The following is a 19,905-nucleotide window of genomic DNA, read 5'->3' as shown; positions in this document are numbered from 1 at the left end:
AGTTTGTTTATGATATAATCAGAACATTATAACTGTGCAGCATTTGTTAACGCTAAAATTATTAACAAATACCATTCATTCAAAAGCACCCTTTTATCTGGGGTTAAATTTTCCTATAAGTACTTTCAAAATTCCTTTTTATTATTTCTTGACTCTTCTCTTGATATTATTTGTAATGAACATTATTTTTAAAAGGAGACGAAAACAACAACTTGAATTGCAGTGCCAGCGGTTCGATGCCGTATTGATAGAAACAGAGTAAAGAATGTAAATACAATCTCTTTGATAATACACACAAAATTGTTAATATGCTGTTCTGCTTAGAACTATTGTTCCATCCTTCTATTGTTTTGACACATAAATATTAGGTACATTTATATCTACCCATTTTAGATAGTCTACCTTGCAATTGTCTGAATCTCCCCGACTGCTAGGTTCTTATTAGTTCTATTAAAGAAGGAGTTTGATAGCTAAAGCCCGGGAGTAACTCATAAGGTCTCTCTTAACTCCAACACTTCCGCACTTACTTAAATTACATCATAACATTCAAAAAGCATTATTCTACAACATACAATACTTCATCTTTTAGTGGTTTGATTCAACACTTCAAAACAAACACACAAATCACTTTGTACTTACATAATCTAAAATAGTTTTGGTTTAAACCAAAGTAGACCCCTTACAATATTCACAAATGGTCCCTTGGCCCAGTTGGTTAAGGCATCGTGCTAATAACGCGAGGATCAGCAGTTCGACCCTGCTAGGGACCATTTAATTTTTGTATGTCTAATTTATTTAGTCGGACTTTTTTTGGATCGAGTGTGTCAATTTTTGCTTTGTACAAATGAAAAAAAAATAACTGTATTGCTTTGAAAGTGGCTTCCTAACTCACGTGCAATCTCGTAATAGGTCCAACAAGAACGGTGTACGCAGAAGTGCCATGGACAAACTGGTTTACATTGGATGATGCCGCTAAGTAAACATGAGAATGTCTTTTATAGACTAACTCAGGATGATAAAAAGCTACCATTAACATCATCTAGTTCAGATCTTCAAAGTACCGTCATGGGTGTTTCACCGTCAATTACCTCCTATAGGGATGCATCACCTGGGATGGATTCAACATTTTCAGACTCTTCGGCAATCGAGATGAACAATTCAATTGTTCATAGATGGACGCATAATCAATCAATTATTTGCCTGGCTTGCTCATCAAAGTATGGTCTTTTATTTTGCGGTACGCAGGATTCATACATTCTAATATTTGATCTTTATACGTTTCAGAAGTTGGGGCAAATTAAGGCTCATACAGGTTCTGTGTTATGCTTGCATCTAGCAAAGTGTCAGACAATCATGTTTAGCGGAAGTTCAGATTCTCTGGTCAAAATATGGAATATAAAAATTGTGCAGTCAGGTCGTGCTCAGCGCCAAGTAATATTAGAATTAACTCATACTATATATTCCCCTGTCGATATTGGTGATATTTTTTCGATTGCTTGGATAGACTCATCGAAGACAATTCTCTTTGGTTCTCAAAACGCATCCATTTCATTTGCACATCTCGGTAAAACAAAACATGAAGACAAGGCAAATCTTTCGTCACTTCCTTCGGTTAGATATGATCGCTTTTTTGATTCAACGAGTAGTGGTAGTAATGTCTCTGGCTCTACTACACCGATACCGGAAAGTTCATCAGAAGAGGGCGATGATAGATGCCAAATTCTGATGGCGTCTAAACTGATTGAGATTCCATCAACAAATATCATATCATATGCACATAATGGCTATGTTTACGCGATGGACACTATATGTGATATTGATTCGCAGAAGAGCTTGCTTGGTGGAACCATTGCTGAAGAATTTAATGATATAATTTTGAGTGGAGGGGGGGATGGCATGGTTAAAATCTGGGGTTTTAAGGAGAACAAGATTACCCTTTTAAGATCATTGAATAACATGGAACCTGTTCTTAGTATGCTAACGAAAGAAGAGGAGGATTGCTGCTCCTTATACTGTGGATTGGCAAACGGTGTCGTCAATCTTTGGGATTTATCGACATTCCAATTGGTGAGATCATTCGAGACTGTGAAAGGTGATGTAAACTGCTTATCTCTCTCTGACACCTTTCTTTTTGTAGGTACTCAAGAGGGTATATGCAAAAAGCCCGCAGTCAATGACAATTGTGTGCGATGGTTGCCTACAAATACTGCATGCCTAGCGTTGTGTCAATTTAAGCCGGGGGATGTTTCGTACTTAATTTCGGCTTCGATGGATAACACGGTGACACTTTGGAATGTAAATATGATTACAAAATCTTGTACCCTTGCAAAGAGTGATAAAAGTGATGTTTCGACGACGGAGATGATTGAAGTTTTAAAAAAGATGGTGTCTTTTCCAACTGTCTCAAAACAGCCAGAAAAATATATGGAACAATCACGAAAATGCGCTAGTTTCATTCGCTTACTATTGAAGAAGCTTGGTGCTGTATCATCTGTATTACTTCCGGTTCCTAATGCAAATCCTGTCATTCTTGCAACATTTAAGGCCAACGGCAGCAAGCCATCCAACTCTAACAAAGTTCCGAGAATTTTATGGTATGGCCACTATGACGTGATAGAGGCTGATCATATTGAATCATGGGACTCAAATCCATGGGAAATTACTCCTACAAACGGCTACCTGTATGGTAGGGGCGTCAGTGATAATAAAGGTCCACTATTATCCGCAATTTATGCTGTTGCCGACCTTTACAAGTCCAAAAACTTGCAATGCGATGCGATATTCTTAATTGAAGGAGAAGAAGAAGCAGGATCCTATGGCTTTCAAGACATAGTCACGGCTAATAAGGCCACTATTGGTGATATTGATTGGGTGATGCTTAGTAATTCATATTGGCTCGATGATAATGTTCCATGTTTAAACTATGGTTTACGAGGTGTTGTGGCAGCGAACGTGGAAGTATGGTCTGATAAGCCGGATAGACACTCGGGTGTAGATGGTGGCGTCTCGAGAGAACCAACCATTGATTTGGTTAACGTGTTATCGAAACTTACGGATGATTCCGGAAAGGTGAGAATTCCAGAATTTTACAGCACGGTGAAGGAGTTAGGAGAGGAGGAGCGTAGCTTGTATCAGCAAATCATACAGAAGGTGCAAGGTGCGGAAGTTCATGAGCTTTTGACCAAATGGAGAATGCCATCATTGACATTGCATAAGGTGCATGTTTCTGGACCTGGAAATTCCACTGTCATCCCACATGCTGCAACTGCTACTCTGTCCGTTAGAATAGTTCCAACTCAGGATATAGAGGAGGTAAAGAAGAGTTTAGTTTCTTTCATATTACAATCTTTCAAAAATTTACATACGGAGAATCATATTAAGATTGAGATCACACATGAAGCGGAACCATGGCTTGCAGATACAAAAAATGCAGCATACAAGATTTTGTATAAAAACCTGCAGAAAATATGGGGTATCGAACCAATATTCATTAGAGAGGGTGGATCTATTCCTTCAATCAGATTCCTGGAGAAGACATTTGACTGTGAAGCGGCTCATCTTCCAACAGGCCAATCTTCTGATAATGCACATTTGAGCAACGAGAGGTTGCGTATAACTAATATGCTAAAAGCAAAGGAGATACTAGAGGAGACATTAAATGAGTTACCGTGTAAAGGGTCCAATATTTGATGAGGAAAATACTTGTCAAATTTGAGTTATGTACATGCTTTTGATTGTTTTATAGATATTTAATGGAATAGACTAACAGCTTAGTATACATCAAATGATCGCTATAAGATTCTTGAATAAATGTTACATATAATAAATGTGATTTAAAGGTCCTTTACCCTTACCTAAACCACTGTCTGCAAACTTCATTGCGTTGTGAACATAACTTGTACCAATCTGAACTGCATCTTGGAGGGAATTCCCTAGGGCCAAGCAACTTGCAATGGCGCTAGACAAAGTACATCCAGTACCATGGGTATTCTTCGCTCCAACTATACGACCATGCTTGAAAATTGTAAATTTATCAATATTATCTGGGTCATAGAGGACGTCAACGAGTTCTGTGTCATTCACTTTGGATAGTGGCATATGACCCCCCTTTAATAATACTGCATGGCACTTCGTAAAACATGCTATATCTTTTGCTAACATGTAGAAGGACTCTAAACAATTCCTCGAGGTGTATTTGGACCTCTCATGCCCCAAAATTTCAATGATTTTCAATGCTTCTTCAAAGTTCGGCGTCAAAAGTGTGGCATGTAAGTATACATTATCAATAGCACTTTTGATTAACATCATTTTTGCCAAATTATAGCCGGAGCTAGAACTAATTATAGGATCCACAACTAAAAACTTCACCATACCATGCGAATAGCAAGATTTAAACCACTGGACAATCCCCTCTGTCATCATCCCTATTTTAATAGCATCGATTGGGCTACCATTATTAAAATTAGAGTAAAGAATCTTGGTAAGGCCTTCCAACTCAGTCACCTTTTTCCCATAAACACCCATAGTATTTTGAATCGTAATACCATCAATGCAAGTCAAACCGTAACAACCCATTACTGTTATAGATTTTATATCCGCTTCTATACCAGCACCGCCACTGGGGTCGGATCCAGCGATGGTAAGAACTTTCGGGATATTTCTTTTAGGCTCAACTAGTTCTGTATTGTTGTTAACCTGCACCAAGTCAAAATTCATCTCAATAAAGCTTTATTAATATTATCAGGTAGTCTGAATAAGGAGAGTTATGAACACGGTTAAATGCCCTACCAACATAAGTTAAATGATTAACGAAAGAAAAAGCAACATCCCCATTACCATTACTATTTATGAAATGAAAATAAAAATACGTGGTATGAACACAATACTCCAATTACTTCCCACATTACAAAAATATACATTTTTATACTAACTTTATGGACTGAGTACCCGTATATTTGTGTACTTAATAAGTAGAAAATCTAACTATACAATGATAGATATGAAGGGAAAATGGGGATGACGAATTCTGCATAAATAGACGGCGCCCTAACCTATTAATATGCAAAATTATGATATTCCACTACTGTGATAAAAGCGGTGATGACTGCATGGAATAACCAGTAATTGTTTTTGGATAACGACATTACAACATGCGCTAATGCCAATTGATGTGGATGAAGATGTATAAGGACTGATAAATCTATTTCAGCTTGGAATATGCAATATAAGTTTGAAATGTGAAGCAATTACTGATTCTAACAAACATTATAAGCAGTTGTTATTAATATTATTTTCGTTATGTCTGTGTCACACTTGCCAATCCCGTAAAGCGAATGCACTTACTTTCTTCTGAAAGCACATCCCTCAGTCAATCTGCACTTACCACCAGTTGGTGTGCATAGGACTGTGGAGCATGAATCACATGTAACTGGGGTCTGGGCGTGAGAAAAGACAGTAGTAATCTTGAGACATCCCGGACACTTAACGTCCATGAAATAAGATCTTGGACTTTGCACCAATGTCTTTAATTTGTGTTTCTGGGCCTCGGTGGATGGATCAGGGTTAAGCAAATCTTGAACTAAAACCATGTTGTATTTATGACGTGTATCTGAACAGAACTCCTATATGCTATTGCAAAGACTCCTGTAGATGCAATTTAAACTCGTAAAAAGAGTATGATCTGTGATATTCGATTTTTCATCTCGATTTGCCTTCACTTTTTTCTTGCTTAAATTTTTTTGAAATAATAATTTTTTGCAGGAGCCAAAAATCAAGGGTTTATAACCCTGTAAAGCATCACGTGAAAAAAGGGATTACAATTTTGGCGCTTAATACCTGTTTGGATTTCCTTTTTTCATATGTGATAATACGTCGTGAAATGTAACAAAACAAGCAGAGCCTAATTTCAAGTGGATGTAAGAACAAATACAAAGCATTAAAAAATATTGTTATTAAATATGAACGAAAATATGGAAAATCTGTGTAAGTCTTGCAGTGGACCTTTGTATGAAACTACTATATCATCAGCTCACTCAAGTACGTATGACGAAATTGGATCAAATAAGCAGACAATTTTTACAAGATATAACGCTTCTTTAAAAGCACTCTTACTTGCAGACTCAATATTTTTAAGTTTTGTTCAAGCTGGCATAATTTTCGACAAAGATGATTATATGGTTAGAATCATATCTTTCAGTTCCACAGGATGCGTTTTAACGCTTTATTTGATGAATAACTCTCCTATAACCAATACTATCAGACGTCAATCCATTTTGATAGGAATCAATTTAAACCAGAAATTAACCGAGTTCAGTCCAAATATATGGACTATTTCTTCCCTCATATTAATAATCAGTTGGGCTGCTAAAATGTATCAGGCAGTTCTTTACCTCGCTTATAGTACGTTTGTGCTTTGGATATTCAGCCTTGATGACATCACCCAAAATGAACATGAACAGAGGAAAGATATAAAAAAAATTGCAGAAAGACAAAACTATCACTTACCATTGAACAATATTTCTAATGTTACACCTGGTGGGGAAATGTCAGACAGCTCAAATAAATTTCGAAGTACGTCAGACAAATTGGAAGAAGAAATACTTAGACTATCTCTAGTTTACGAACGGTTAGAGAACACACTGGTCACTGAAATAGAAGACATAAAACAAAACATGATTCATGATACCAGACAGATTACTAAATTGCGTCTGAATATTAGAACGCTTGAACAAATAAATGTTTCTCGAACTGATAGCCAAACTTCAAATGGAATAATACATTATTTGCAAAGTTGGACGATCTCATCAACGAAGAAGTTTCTCACAAACTACGTGTTAACAAAAAGGGAAATAAAAATAATTAGGAAGATTTACTCATTACTTTTATCGCAGAAGCGTTATTCGCATTCAAATACAGAAAGTTCCAATATCCTATTCTCAATATAACCTTTCGACTTTACCTCTTTTATTACGTTCATATATTTCGTAATCAGCCAATGATGTTGTAACTCTATCCCATTCTTGCTCAAACACCGATATTCCGAATTTCTTTTCGGCAACACTTATAGCATTCTTACGATATTGAAGTCTCTGAGCATCTGTAAGTTCTGAAGCTCGCCAAAGAACGTCGGATAAACTTTCAAATTCAGTTTTTCTAGTACTAGAATCTGGATCAGAAGGATCTTGGAAGAAAAGTCCGGGCATATAAGTCTCACCTATAGTATCTCTTGAATAACTTTCTCCCTTCTCAACTAAAAGTTTTCCTGTATCAGAATCCACAGGAACAACTATATCTGCAAGAGGACCACCACTGGCATGAACAATCGGTATAACACCATAAATCATGTACTCGACAACAGAAATACCAAAATGTTCATTCCACATAGCATTCAGACCAAATTCAGACTTATTGAGGTATTCATCAACCTCTTCCCTAGCGGCATTAACTTTTATCTCGATCATTCCTTCAGGAAACGAGAAATCATTGATAAGACTCTTAAGATGTTCAACCGTTTTTTTATCATCATCAGACCTGGTACTGCCGATGAGAACAAGCTTGAACGGTTTAGCGCACAATTTGTCACACCGTGTAACATATTTATGAAATTCTTTGATCAACAACTCATGTCTTTTTTCAGGTCTAAATTGAGCAATATACAAGAATATATGTGACCTTGAACTGTCTGCATTAAGTCGAATTTTAGATTCATCAATCCCAGTAGGTGGGTATATGATAGCGGGTTTTGAATCTTCATCTGCCCACGTCCACACCTTTAATAGATTTTTTAGAGTCCAACTTGAGTTACAAGAGGATTCTGTCAAAAAAGAGCCGCATATAGAATATAACTTCATCAGAAGGTACCAGTAAGCGTATTTTAATATATACACCGGGTTCTTCTTCATTTTGATAGCAAGCTTGTTAAGCATATCATTAGAAACCCATGGGTAATGAACATAAGCATAAACAGGAATTTGTAGAAAGCAGCTTGCTAAGGGATAACTGAATGGGAGACCGAGCGTATCTATGAATATATCTGGTGCGCATTCATTCATTGCAAAAAAGAAGGCAATTACAGATCCCAATGCCTGAAATGCCATAGTTAGAAACTTGAATGAGTTTCCATCAATAATCCATCTGTATTTATTTGGAAGTTGCATGAACACAACCCTGCCCTTTTTGTCCTCAGTGAAGAAATCAAGACCAAATGTCTTGTGAACAGATGTAAGTATGGAAGAAACAGATTGATCGTTTGATTCGGTAAACGTATAAATAAGGGCAACGTTTCTTGAACTTTTTTGCAATGTCACGTACACTGCTTGCCATAAAACACGCTCACCACCTCCTCCAGCATAGCTGTAAGGATGAAAAAAACCATATAATATTTTTCTTTTTGGGAAGTCGGGTTCCATTGGTTTAATAAGGTTAAGAAATTCAGAATTTTCCTCCTTATCAACCCTGGCAATTCTAATATCCTGATAAGCCTTATTAGAACAATCTGTATCTTTCTTGCTTGTCAATGGGACGGTCGAGTACATCTGCGGCTTTGCTGAGGCTAAAATAAGTCTTCTTCTATAGCTAGCCTTCTTTATACCAACTTTGGACCTTTTGACTAATCCGTTACCATTCACTGCCTCCTTGATATTCTGTACATAACTTTGAGGTGGTAAAGAATAGAATCTTGTGAAAAAGGCCTTACCTCCTTTATAGAATACAAATACGATAAAACAGATTCCCAAGCATATCGTGCTAAATATCTTTGGAAATTGTGATGTTATCTGTATGCCTGGCTCGGGAAAGTCTGCAACAGCACGTAATTTAGATCTTTCCATGGCAAGTGATTATCGAAAATGGATGAGATGATGACATATAATTGTGTATAAATGAAATGTAAGAAACGATATATATTTCACGGAAATGAAATGTTCGCTCAAGTCCAACCTGAATTTCACCGCTGCTTCAGCAAATCAAATTGAGATAAGCACGAAAAAAAGTGAATCGCATTCTAATTATGTATGATAAAAACACATCTGTCAAAAATTAAAAAAAAGTTTCGGTTTCCGAAGAACACAAATTACTATAACTAACTATGCAACATTCTAATTAGATTCCTCGGTAAATATATAACTGAATAAAAGTAAAATTAGTAAAAAGAAGAGAGGGGAAGCAAGGAAGTACACAATTCCTAACACCTCTGTGGATGATATAATTCTACGTAATGCCTGCAACTGCTGATATGGCCTTTTAACACACTTCATCTTTATATTTGTGTTTCCTTCCGTGTGTCATCAGAAACATTCATTTCACCAAACTTCTCTCCCACCGTACCATCTATATAACTATCCTTAGCATTATCAGCTTGAATATCTTCTAAGCCTGCAGTAGACACAGATTCGTCCACAGTTTTTGCATTATTACCGCCCACCCTTTTGGACATAACAGGATGGGAATTCTGGGAATTTCTGTGTTGTGCCAAAGTATCATTTTGAAGATTTAAAACGACATCATTCGTCACCATGGACTTTGGGACTCCCTGAGAAGATCCCATATTTTCTGGCATGCGACCTTTTGAGGCATCCGAAACACCCAACATTGTATCAATAGATCTGTTGGTCATCGAATTTTGTGCGGAGTAATTGGAAGCGGTTGATCTCATTTTATGAAAAGAGGTTCTGTTACCTGCTGCTGAAACAGGGTTACCATTTTTTTGAATACCGGTCGAACTCAAAGAATTTGCAGATGATGAAATACTAGCAGCCATACTAGATATATCCCTGTTTTTGCGTCTTTCCCAGGCAATTGTAGATCTTGATTGTGGTGTTGGTAACTGCGTAAGTCTCTTCAAATCATTATACCACTCCATCATGGCATCATAACTCTCCGCACGGAAGACCCAATTATGCCCCTTTCTCAACAAACCACCTTTCTGCCTAGCATGAAGAACAAATTTGTGGTATGTATTTGGATTTCTCACATCTTTGCGAGAATGTTCCGCAATCTGACAATCATCCAATGAAAGTGACATTACAGGAATCGGATCTTTCTTCCTATCAGGTGATTTAAATTCGTGAATAAAGCACGATGTCAACACATACCAACCTCTTGCGTATGACTTTAAGTATTTGGATTTTCTCTCCAAATAACCAGACCTGATAGGTAATGTTATTGGGTCAGTCTGGTATTTATATCTCATATCACTAAGATGTTCATAGGCGTGTTAAGATCAATGAAATTAGCCGTATCCTTTGCAATAAAGGAATCCCATTCAAAACCTGGATTCTTGGCCAAGATGCCTGTATCGAGTTTGGAGATCAATCTGTCAAAAATATTTTGGGCCTGCTGACCCATTAGTTTGGCATAGACAGTTAATGCAGTCTGAATTTCAATATAAACCACCTTCTCTAGTTCCTTTCCTGAGGTCTGAATGTTAATGAAAGCTTCGTGTAGGTAATTCTCCTCTGTTAATTGACGTTTTATCTGACCATCAAGAGAATATTTTAAAAGATATGGGTCATTTCTTGGTGGAAGAGTACCTGGAGCACGCTTGCTAACATCAATGGACTGAACAAAGCCCTTGAGCACATTTCTCGTCTCTTGGTGGTATCTGTCAACATTATTACGGAAGTCACTCTGGAGTGATCTAATTTCCTTGATTTTTACCAGCAAATCTCTTCTAAGGTCTTGTAAACGAGGAATTATCGTTCCATTTAACTCCTTAACCACAGATTGTGCTAATAAGGATGCATTTGCATGATATTGATATAATATTGTAGGCAAATCTTGAATAGATCCACTTCCCAACGGTAAAAAAAATCTTTTTGTTAAGTCAAATTCATCCTTTTGCTTCGACAAATCAGCAACCTCTGGTGAGGTAGCAGAATTTCCATGAAGACCGGAAAAAATGCTCGTGGCCGCATTTGCAACAGACGATGAACCATTTGCACTAGCAACACGCATTGGCTGGTAAAGCTCGCCATCTAACCCTTGTGTTATGAAAGGAAAACTTATTGCGTGATGTAGACGAATCTGCTGGCGACTTATTTCTTCATGAACTGATACCGTTTCTTTTAAATAGTGAATGAGACATCCAATTATATTTCGCCAAGAATTGAACCTAGCGGCCATAACTTCAGTCGGATTGCCACGGGTAGGCATTTGGATAAATAGAGGATTCGAGGGGTCATTACGTTCCTTTTTGTGGTCAATTGTTCTTAATCTTTGAACCATTTCTCGAGCAGATGAGGCATTGGACTGAAAACTTTTTGTCTGCTCCACTTGCTTCTGCCTTTGCTCATCCAATTGTCGCAGTTGCTGTTGATTCTGCATTAGCTGTTCCTGCGAAACCAAACTCATTATTGTCTCTCAGGCGAATGTACGTCCTGTTTCGCTTCTGGCCTTGGTTATTATTAATTAGGATCGTTAGCCTTTTAATAGCGTAAATTGGACAAATGTAATGCTTTGAATAATAATAAATAGTAGCCTTTGTTGCTGGTGTTTGATAAAGAACACTAAGAGACACCGTAAACTGAATCAAAATATGGGGCACTAGATATCGTTTAAATGACTTATAGTTCAATATACTTAGAAGCAGATGAAAATACAATTCCAAGCTTAATAAGTAAGCGTTTTCACTCATGGCAAGAGAAAGCAAAAAAATAAAAATATGAAAATAGCCGAACAGAACAGGGGGAAAAACAAGAGAGGGGTGAAGGCGGGCTAGCAAAGAGGAAGGAAAAAATATGAAATGAGACCAAGGCTGGAGCTACCTCAACAATGCACAGTCTTCAAAAAAAAGTGAGATTGGGCAGGCGTATTGCCCACTTTCGGCATTCGTGCACGGCTATAGCAATTATGTACATAATAGATAGACTCTCTTCAGTTCAGTAAGCAATTGACAATGCTATCCCATATTTTGCATCACCATACATGCTGAGAGAAATATGAGTTGATTTGCAAAATTATGATTGCATTGATGTTCAAAGTGCTATTTTACAGAACATAAATATTATGACCAAGCAGGTTGGTACACTTCATTTTGTTTGGATTAAATGACGTTCTCAAAAATTAAATTTTTTAAATTTTTTTAATCTATCTTTGTTGTTTTGTTTTCTTCAAATACATACCGTAATTTATTTGTAAAGTCAGAAGTTGCCGAAAATGGAAAACGCATTCGATCAAAGCAGACAATCGAACATCCGGCTACCTGCACAGAAAATCAAGCACGAGTTACTTTTTTATGCTGAGAAAAATACTAGAAAACTATGTAACGCCAGATGCTTGTTTAAAGCCCCTATGACTACTCTACTATTTGATACTCGGTAAGTGCTAGCAAGGCTTTTATTTCTCCCTAGTATCCATCCGTTCCTTTTCAGGGAATGAATATAGTATTTGACATTTAAAAACGAAGTTCGAAGCTTCATTGCTGCACAGCCTTGAATAATTTACTGGGTATTTTTTACGGTTTGTATTTCGGGAGTCAGAAGTACATACATAAAATACGACATAAATATAACGTAGTTGAGCTAATTTAAGCACCCTCCAATCCATACATATTTCAAATACCACACCTCAATAATATCATCGTAAAATTTATTTGTAGCTGGCCTTGATTGAGATTGAAGAAAGACCACAACGTGGTATATGTAGTATTTGCAAATTCGCTGCGTAAAGAAAAAAACAAGATTTTATTGTTGTTAATTTAAATATTGGTACTTTATTACGGGGGACGAAAAACTTCATGCAGCCATAATTAAGCCATCATCATCTGAAGTGCTACTTTCTCTTCATTTGAACAGTATTCATTATTATTACCTTAGGCTGTAAAGTGTATCTAAGCTTAATTTTCATTTGCAAAAAATATTGTTCTTCATGAAAGCCATATTCGGCGTGTGGAGTAAGCAATAATCATCTTACCAAAAATATTGACTTTAATTCAACTATCGACACAGTCAACTTGAATGATAATGAAGTTTTCGAAGTCACATCTCGTATTAAATAATATTGTGCCCTTCGCAATTACACTGGCAGTGATATTCATATGCGGTGTGACTATTTCACAAATTAGCTCTGAAACAGATATTGCAAACGCATACAACGAGCGTGGCATCATTACAGTAACTAAGGTTAGCGATGATGATGAGGACGAATATCTGAGACTGGGGCTAACTCCCAATCATTCGGTGAGAGTTAGGTTAACTGATATTAATGGAAATGCTATTAGGGAATCAAAGGATGTTGTTTATCACGGTCGCTTCCTTCATATTACAGATATGCATCCGGACCTTCTAAATAAATTGAATTCTTCGATAGTAAGGAAATGCCATAAAAGGGATCCAAAAGCATTACCTGATGAGCTAAGTCATAAATTTGGTGATTCTATGAGCGGATGCGATTCACCAATATATCTTTATGAGGACACTCTTGCTTGGATACGTGAAAATTTAAAAGATAAGATTGACTTTGTTATATGGACTGGAGATAATGTCCGTCACGACAACGATAGGAGTAATCCTAGATTGGAATCCGATATTTTCTCAATGAATCAAAAAGTAGCAGACAGAATGGAGACTACTTTTATGGATGACGGAGAAGAAGAAAAAATGCCACAAGAACGCAGAGTAAAGATTGTTCCAAGTTTGGGAAATAACGATGTCTATCCACACAACTTAGTTGCCCCTGGACCAACATTACAGACACGTGAGATGTACAAAATTTGGAGGAGTTTTGTGCCTGCGGAACAGATGCATACGTTTGACAGAGGTATTTATTACTTTCGAGAAGTGATCCCAGGAAAATTAGCTGTCCTTTCCATCAACACTTTATACTTTTTCAAGTCGAACCCATTGAATGACAATTGCGATGGTAGGAAACAGCCTGGGTACAAACTTTTCGAATGGCTATCAATAACTTTGAAGGAGCTGCGCCGAAGACATATGAAAGTTTGGCTTAGTGGCCATGTTCCTCCTATTCCTAAAAACCTACACTATAGTTGCTACACTAAAATGGCCGTCTGGATGCATGAATATCGGGATATTATTATAGGAGGGGTTTGGGGTCATATGAATACGGATCATTTTGTTCCACTTGATTCCGTTAAAGCTTGGCGTTCAATAAGAAATAGATTGAATGCAATGGGACTTGAAGATGATGCAAAATCATTGAACTTCGAAACATATGGTGATGAAGAAGAAAACATCTTTGCAAAGAATGCTGATAATGATGATGAAGATGTTAAAGATTTCAGAGACGATATTGATATGTATAGGGCTATGGGCTTACTTGACGATGACTTTGGAGTGAATAGAAAGTCTAAAAGATATGATAGTGCACCAGTTGGGAAGGTCACGTATTTAAATAGTATAAGAGACGATTTGCTGGTGAGAATCAAGGGGAAGAAAAAGGCAGGCGAGCACGGAGAAAGATATTCATTTGCTCACGTTTCAGCATCGGTCATTCCAACGTATAACCCAGGATTCAGAGTCTGGGAGTACAATGTTACGGATTTATTTTCAAATAATGACAATCATGAGATATTTGAAGGATGGGATGTGTTTTTTGCAAGGGCAAATAAAATATTGGACCAATCAGATGAATTGGCAGACTCTTTACAGATAGCTGAAAACTTCACGGCCAACAAACAGTATTACACCTTGAAAAAAGATATCACTATTCCTCCGGTGATGCCATCAGACATTGATTTGGGACCGGGATATGTGAATCAACTGTTCAGTCCAGAGAGATATACACAGTACTATGCAGATCTCAATAAGTTGCAAAAGTCCGGAGATCAGAAAATTAGCTTTGGTGTTCAGTACAGCACTGATGATGATGTCTATAATATGACTGGTTTGCTGGTTGAAGATTGGATAAAACTTGCAAGAAGGCTTTCTAAATCTTCTCCTTTAAAAAAGAACAAGGAGATAAAAGGAAAGAATGGCGATACTACGTTTTATGAAGATCATGACAAATTAACTGAGTCTGGGGATGGCAATGTGGCGGCTGTGCGTTTATGGCAGAAGTTTATAGATAGGGCATTTATTAGCACTGGATATCAGCATTATCCATTTTCAACACAGAACTGAGGGTTCAGCATGGCTACATTTACTCTTTGTTTCTTCTGGCTATTTTTTCTAAAGATTTATAGGTTCAACTTCAGATTTTGTTATTCTTTTTTTATAGCAATGAATATTTGGAGGTAATACACAGGTCGTTTCTAACATTTTTGTTTCTAAACTTCCTCTGTAGATTAAATATTAGGCAGCCTTTATGCGGTAAATGATTTACCACATAATTTTTCTGAAAAAATATATATTTTTTATCGCATATCTAAATTCAAATTGAGATTAAATTAGCCGAAGTGCAGTCAAGGAAATAATATAGCTGCATATGTATCGCAAGTGACGAACGGCTTCAATCAACCGCTCATCTCGAGGTAAAACATCATAGTACTATTTTGAATACGTGCACATCGAAATTGATAAACGCCGAAATAAGTCGGTATTATTCATATCCTAGAATTCCCTCAAGAATGGCTAACGAAAGGCTGGAAGTTTATACATCAGACTTCGTTGGAAGGATATAAAACATATACGCAATAGATGAAACGGGAAATCTATAAGCTTAAACCCTTTAATGGGAGATGATTTTATTATCTTGAATTTCTTAAAAGTCTTGAAGTCATACAATATTTTCAAATTTATACTTTTTATTAATGTATAAGTTGGAATCAATGTTACTAACATATAAAAACGTCTAGGTACTTTGTGGATCCGAATCTTGTTGATTTTTAACAAAATTTTTTTAAGAAGAATCCTTTTCGCTAAAAATTACCGCCAGATCTGCATACTTCAGGAAATCCCTTTATTTGCTCTTCGTTCCTTTTGTTCTTTTGCCTTACAATAGTGGGAATAAGTGTAATCTCAAGGGAAATTTGTAAGATTGAAAAGATATATATGGAGGAGATAGACTTTTTTGCTAAATCAGAGCAAAGCCTGATGCACGACTTCGGCAACTACCATAAGGATTTATTGGTTAGTGTTAGTTTGGTAGGTTGCTTTTCAATTCTTCTAGTGCTTTTCGGAATTTTTTTTTATAGAAGCTACAAAGATTATCAAAAGTACCTACGCAATGAAAAAGGATCACACAGAAATGATGAGGAATTCTTACCATTGAATAATGTATCAATACAATCGCCAGCTCCATGTATGGTTAGACAAGTTGACACTAATAGCTCAGAAATATCCCGGCATATAGTTCAGCAGCAAGGAAGAAATTCAGAAAGCTTCTATAAAGTCCAAAATGGAGACTCTGAGCTAGTTGGAGCTACAACAGGGAAAAAAGGGTTATGCTCTGATATTGAGCCTAGAAGTGATACTATATCGAGCGCCAATGCATTCAAAGGAGCACAAGCTTTACTGAAGGCTACCTCTAATAACCTACACAACATTTTTAGGGGCCTCAGTTCTATGAGCCATTCTGCTGCAGAGCATTTAAATCATAAAAAGGCTTCAAAAGAGTTGACAACTTCAAGCACAATAACACTTCCATCCTCTATGCTCGGTTCTCCCTTGTGCACTCCAATTAGAGTCGTCGATAAAATGGGGAAAACAGATGGAATTTCCAATATTCCAACAAATATTGCAGGTTTGGAGATACGTTTTACTTCATCAAACCATCCAGACCATTCATCCATAAATGATAACAAGTCTTCAAGAACAACAAGGTATACAATAAAGTACTTGAGCAGTCTAGGATCAGAAGAAAAAATGAACACATTAATCAATATGGCTAACGAAGGCACAACACTTCTTTCTTCCATTATGCTACCTAATACACCATTAATGCCAAATGCGGGAAGGAAAGATATTATGGACGACTTGCAGGATATTAGTGACGAATTCAATCGGCACCGGGACGAGACAACACCATTGTTAATCCAAACTGTTCGCTTTTTGTCACATTCACTAGGTATGCAGAGATATCAGAATCCAAGAATCTTCACACAAAATTATGCCAATGTGATAAAACAAATCATAAATCAAGGATTAGTCAAAAAAGTCTCAGATGTCTCGCCCATACTTCAAATACTTCTCTCTGAAACGATTATGAGGTACTGCATGGCTTCTTGGAAATTTTCAACAGCTGAACATAAGGTTTTAGATGTGAAATTGGCCGAGTGGGAACTCGAACCATCTGTTCCAAACAAGTTGGAAACTTGCAAATTAATATTAAAGATGCTCGAATCTAAAGTGCTGACAAGCAGCTTCTTAGATTTGTTAGATATATTCTCTGTGCAGAAAGATGATGAAATCATTGCATTCCTTGAAAGTCGCTTAAAGGATTTCAAAAATATTTCTCTGGTCTATGAAAAACTAAGTGCTATCATTCGTAAGAAATCCTTGAAGAAAGTCACAAGTACACTTTCGTTAGCGAAAAATAAAAGTGGGCATATTAATGATTCCCTACCTGGATCATTGTACAGGCGGCAGGGAAAGCAGAACAACGTATAGTATCTTTTCATCAGTAATATAACATAATGAATACAATTATGCACACAGTTTAATGGCAAAATATAAGCGGCACAGATTTCTACTTAATATAACCAAATAATGGGAAAATAACACAGAAATCCATATTTAAAACATAATACCGAAAGCACTTTTGATAGCGGATTATCATAGGAAGTAGAGTCAAAAACAGTTTGAAATATGAAACAGAAGAAAGACGATAACGAAAAAGCATTGTAATAAAGGAAAAGGCAGTGCGTGTGTATGTATAGACTTCAATTAACAACATTCAAAGCGTATCAAAAAAAAAAAGGAAGATTGAATTGTGACTGCGCATGAAAAGTAAGTAAATTGATAAATAACCCTAAATTTATAACCATGAATAGTAGCGCATATAACAAAAAAGCCTGTTCCTGATGCCACGATTACTTCTTAATAGTCGCTTCTAAAATGATCATAATTGATTAGAGCTTGCATGCAACCCCATTCTGTAAGCTTGCTCCTAAGCCATTTTAACTGTACAGGTTTCGTGAGATAGTCGTTGCATCCAACTGCTAACGCCTCTTGTCTATCTTCAGCACCCGTAGATGCAGTCAAAGCCACAATTATAATTGGTGAACGAAAAAGTGAAAGGTCTAATTTATCTGATGCCCTTGGAGCTTTGTTATCTGTCTTGTCCTTTGAACCAGACAGCTGAGATGTAGGAAAGTTTCCAATTCGATTCACTTTTTCAAGTCGCCGAATCTCCCTAGTAACCTCAAGTCCAGACATAACGGGTAATTGAATATCCATAAAACAAAGATGAAAGCCCCCCTCTTTCCACATTTCAAGGGCTTCCCTTCCATTCGATGCTATCTTAAATCCAACTTTGCAGGACTTAAGATGTCTAGCCATAATTTTCTGGTTCACGAGGTTATCCTCAACAACTAAAACATTAATATGGGAAAGAATCTTTGAAATTCCGGCATTTGGCCTCAGTTTCATGTCATTAATTGTTCTTCGATGAGTGTCGGAACCTGTCAAATTATTAAAAGTAGATAAGGAGAACTTTGACCTTACTTCCTGGGATTTTATACCATCCCAATTCTGTGTCCCGTTTCTTGCATGAAAGCGATCACTGGATTTCTGAGATCCTGATCCATTTATACTCGATCTAGTGCTTTTTTCATCCTTTTGGGCCATCTTTCTTTTTGCAACTAGTACAACAGGTGGAATAGTAGATGCTGACATTGCATTTTCCGGTGATGTTTGTGATGCAATGTTACCTTCTTGTCGTAAATTTCGTGATTTGGAATTGGCTATCTGTCCTTGATCCTTTTCATGAATACCCACTCGCTGCTTTTCCTTCTTTTTGAAATGTTTTGTTCGTTGCTTCAATTCAGATTGAATTGTTCCTTTGCCTGTAGGAATGCTTATGGTAAATGCATCAATAATTTTCATCCCATCAGGGAAATAATCATCAAGAAATTTGTAAACATCCAGATCCGGCTTCAACGTAATTACTTCAGCATTCCTTCCATCAGGAGATACAGTTGCATTAATGTTAATTTCAGAGGGATCACACTCTAATGCCAAGGTTGTCGGATAGTTTTTCGTTATTGTATACTTTAAATCATCAACCAGCATTCCAGGGGATACAAATATAGTGGTAGGATTCTTTCCTTCCCTTTTAATCCAAATTCTTTTTTTCAAAGGGAAACTCTCGTGTGTTTCTTCTTGTTCATCAATAGTAAGATCTTCAGCATTCAGACTACTTGTACTACTTGAATCTAAGGCATTATCTGCAGATGGGTTCTTTTTGCCTCTGAGTGCCCATAAGTTATCAATTCCTGTTAGTTGGTGAAAGTCAATGTTCAAACTTCCCAAAAGTTTCCCAGTGGCAAGTAACTTATTCAAACCAGACTTTTGTGTTTCATCCTCTTTTTCCTTGTTTACACACGACATCATTAACCAGATATTTGAAGAAAATAAAAATATTTTAAACGTTCTATTGTTCCACTTGGTTTATATTTGATGGGGCTGATCCCACCCAACGCTCTGTCAAAAAAAAAGACAAACGCTTTAAAAAAGAGTTGGTCCCGCCAAAATAAAGTTAGCTTATTTCAAAGGTAGCCGATCCAATGTGGTAGTAATAACATGCAAATGCTTATATTGATACTAAATGTAGAATATTGCCCCTTCAAACTACTCTTCTGCTAAGACTGTGAAGAGAGCCATTAATGATTTAATATGCTATCAAATTTATTACAGCGGTTTATTTTTTAAGTATTTTTAGTTCGAGTTTCTTTTATCGTGCTTCGCGGTCGAGGACAAAAAAAATTAATGAAAAACAAATGCAATATTTGTTGTAATCCGAGATTTATTGAAAGCTTCCTTTATATACTAATTACGTAAATAAGCAGCT

The 19,905-nt window shown here is 36.7% G+C and overlaps 8 protein-coding genes and 1 non-coding gene across 9 annotated transcripts; 4 read left to right on the top strand and 5 right to left on the bottom strand.

Moving 5' to 3' along the window:
• The first annotated feature begins 696 nt into the window (after positions 1–696).
• On the top strand, positions 697–770 carry BRETT_000680. Its single transcript has one exon. It is a non-coding gene; the product is annotated as a tRNA-Ile (tRNA).
• Positions 771–963: 193 nt separating this feature from the next.
• On the top strand, positions 964–3,690 carry BRETT_000679 (uncharacterized protein; the record flags this gene model as incomplete). The annotated part of the gene is made up of 1 exon (XM_041279243.1): positions 964–3,690. The coding sequence occupies one exon, from the start codon at positions 964–966 to the stop codon at positions 3,688–3,690; it is 2,727 nt and encodes a 908-aa protein (XP_041137457.1).
• Positions 3,691–3,813: 123 nt separating this feature from the next.
• Positions 3,814–5,588, bottom strand: BRETT_000678 (uncharacterized protein; the record flags this gene model as incomplete). Its single annotated transcript, XM_041279242.1, has 2 exons — positions 3,814–4,726; positions 5,344–5,588. The coding sequence occupies 2 exons, from the start codon at positions 5,586–5,588 to the stop codon at positions 3,814–3,816; spliced, it is 1,158 nt and encodes a 385-aa protein (XP_041137456.1).
• Positions 5,589–6,935: 1,347 nt separating this feature from the next.
• On the bottom strand, positions 6,936–8,828 carry BRETT_000677 (uncharacterized protein; the record flags this gene model as incomplete). Its single annotated transcript, XM_041279241.1, has 1 exon — positions 6,936–8,828. One exon carries the CDS (start codon positions 8,826–8,828, stop codon positions 6,936–6,938), a length of 1,893 nt encoding a protein of 630 aa, XP_041137455.1.
• Positions 8,829–9,256: 428 nt separating this feature from the next.
• On the bottom strand, positions 9,257–10,021 carry BRETT_000676 (uncharacterized protein; the record flags this gene model as incomplete). The annotated part of the gene is made up of 1 exon (XM_041279240.1): positions 9,257–10,021. One exon carries the CDS (start codon positions 10,019–10,021, stop codon positions 9,257–9,259), a length of 765 nt encoding a protein of 254 aa, XP_041137454.1.
• Positions 10,022–10,185: 164 nt separating this feature from the next.
• BRETT_000675 (uncharacterized protein) lies at positions 10,186–11,349 on the bottom strand (the record flags this gene model as incomplete). Its single annotated transcript, XM_041279239.1, has 1 exon — positions 10,186–11,349. One exon carries the CDS (start codon positions 11,347–11,349, stop codon positions 10,186–10,188), a length of 1,164 nt encoding a protein of 387 aa, XP_041137453.1.
• Positions 11,350–12,953: 1,604 nt separating this feature from the next.
• On the top strand, positions 12,954–15,077 carry BRETT_000674 (uncharacterized protein; the record flags this gene model as incomplete). Its single annotated transcript, XM_041279238.1, has 1 exon — positions 12,954–15,077. The coding sequence occupies one exon, from the start codon at positions 12,954–12,956 to the stop codon at positions 15,075–15,077; it is 2,124 nt and encodes a 707-aa protein (XP_041137452.1).
• Positions 15,078–15,947: 870 nt separating this feature from the next.
• BRETT_000673 (uncharacterized protein) lies at positions 15,948–17,504 on the top strand (the record flags this gene model as incomplete). The annotated part of the gene is made up of 1 exon (XM_041279237.1): positions 15,948–17,504. One exon carries the CDS (start codon positions 15,948–15,950, stop codon positions 17,502–17,504), a length of 1,557 nt encoding a protein of 518 aa, XP_041137451.1.
• Positions 17,505–17,933: 429 nt separating this feature from the next.
• BRETT_000672 (uncharacterized protein) lies at positions 17,934–19,445 on the bottom strand (the record flags this gene model as incomplete). Its single annotated transcript, XM_041279236.1, has 1 exon — positions 17,934–19,445. One exon carries the CDS (start codon positions 19,443–19,445, stop codon positions 17,934–17,936), a length of 1,512 nt encoding a protein of 503 aa, XP_041137450.1.
• Positions 19,446–19,905: the final 460 nt, after the last annotated feature.

This window comes from Brettanomyces bruxellensis, chromosome 8, assembly GCF_011074885.1.
Source record: "Brettanomyces bruxellensis chromosome 8, complete sequence".
Taxonomy (NCBI): domain Eukaryota; kingdom Fungi; phylum Ascomycota; class Pichiomycetes; order Pichiales; family Pichiaceae; genus Brettanomyces; species Brettanomyces bruxellensis.
The sequence above is the reverse complement of the archived record's forward strand: the minus strand, read 5'-3'. Positions and strand labels throughout refer to the sequence as shown.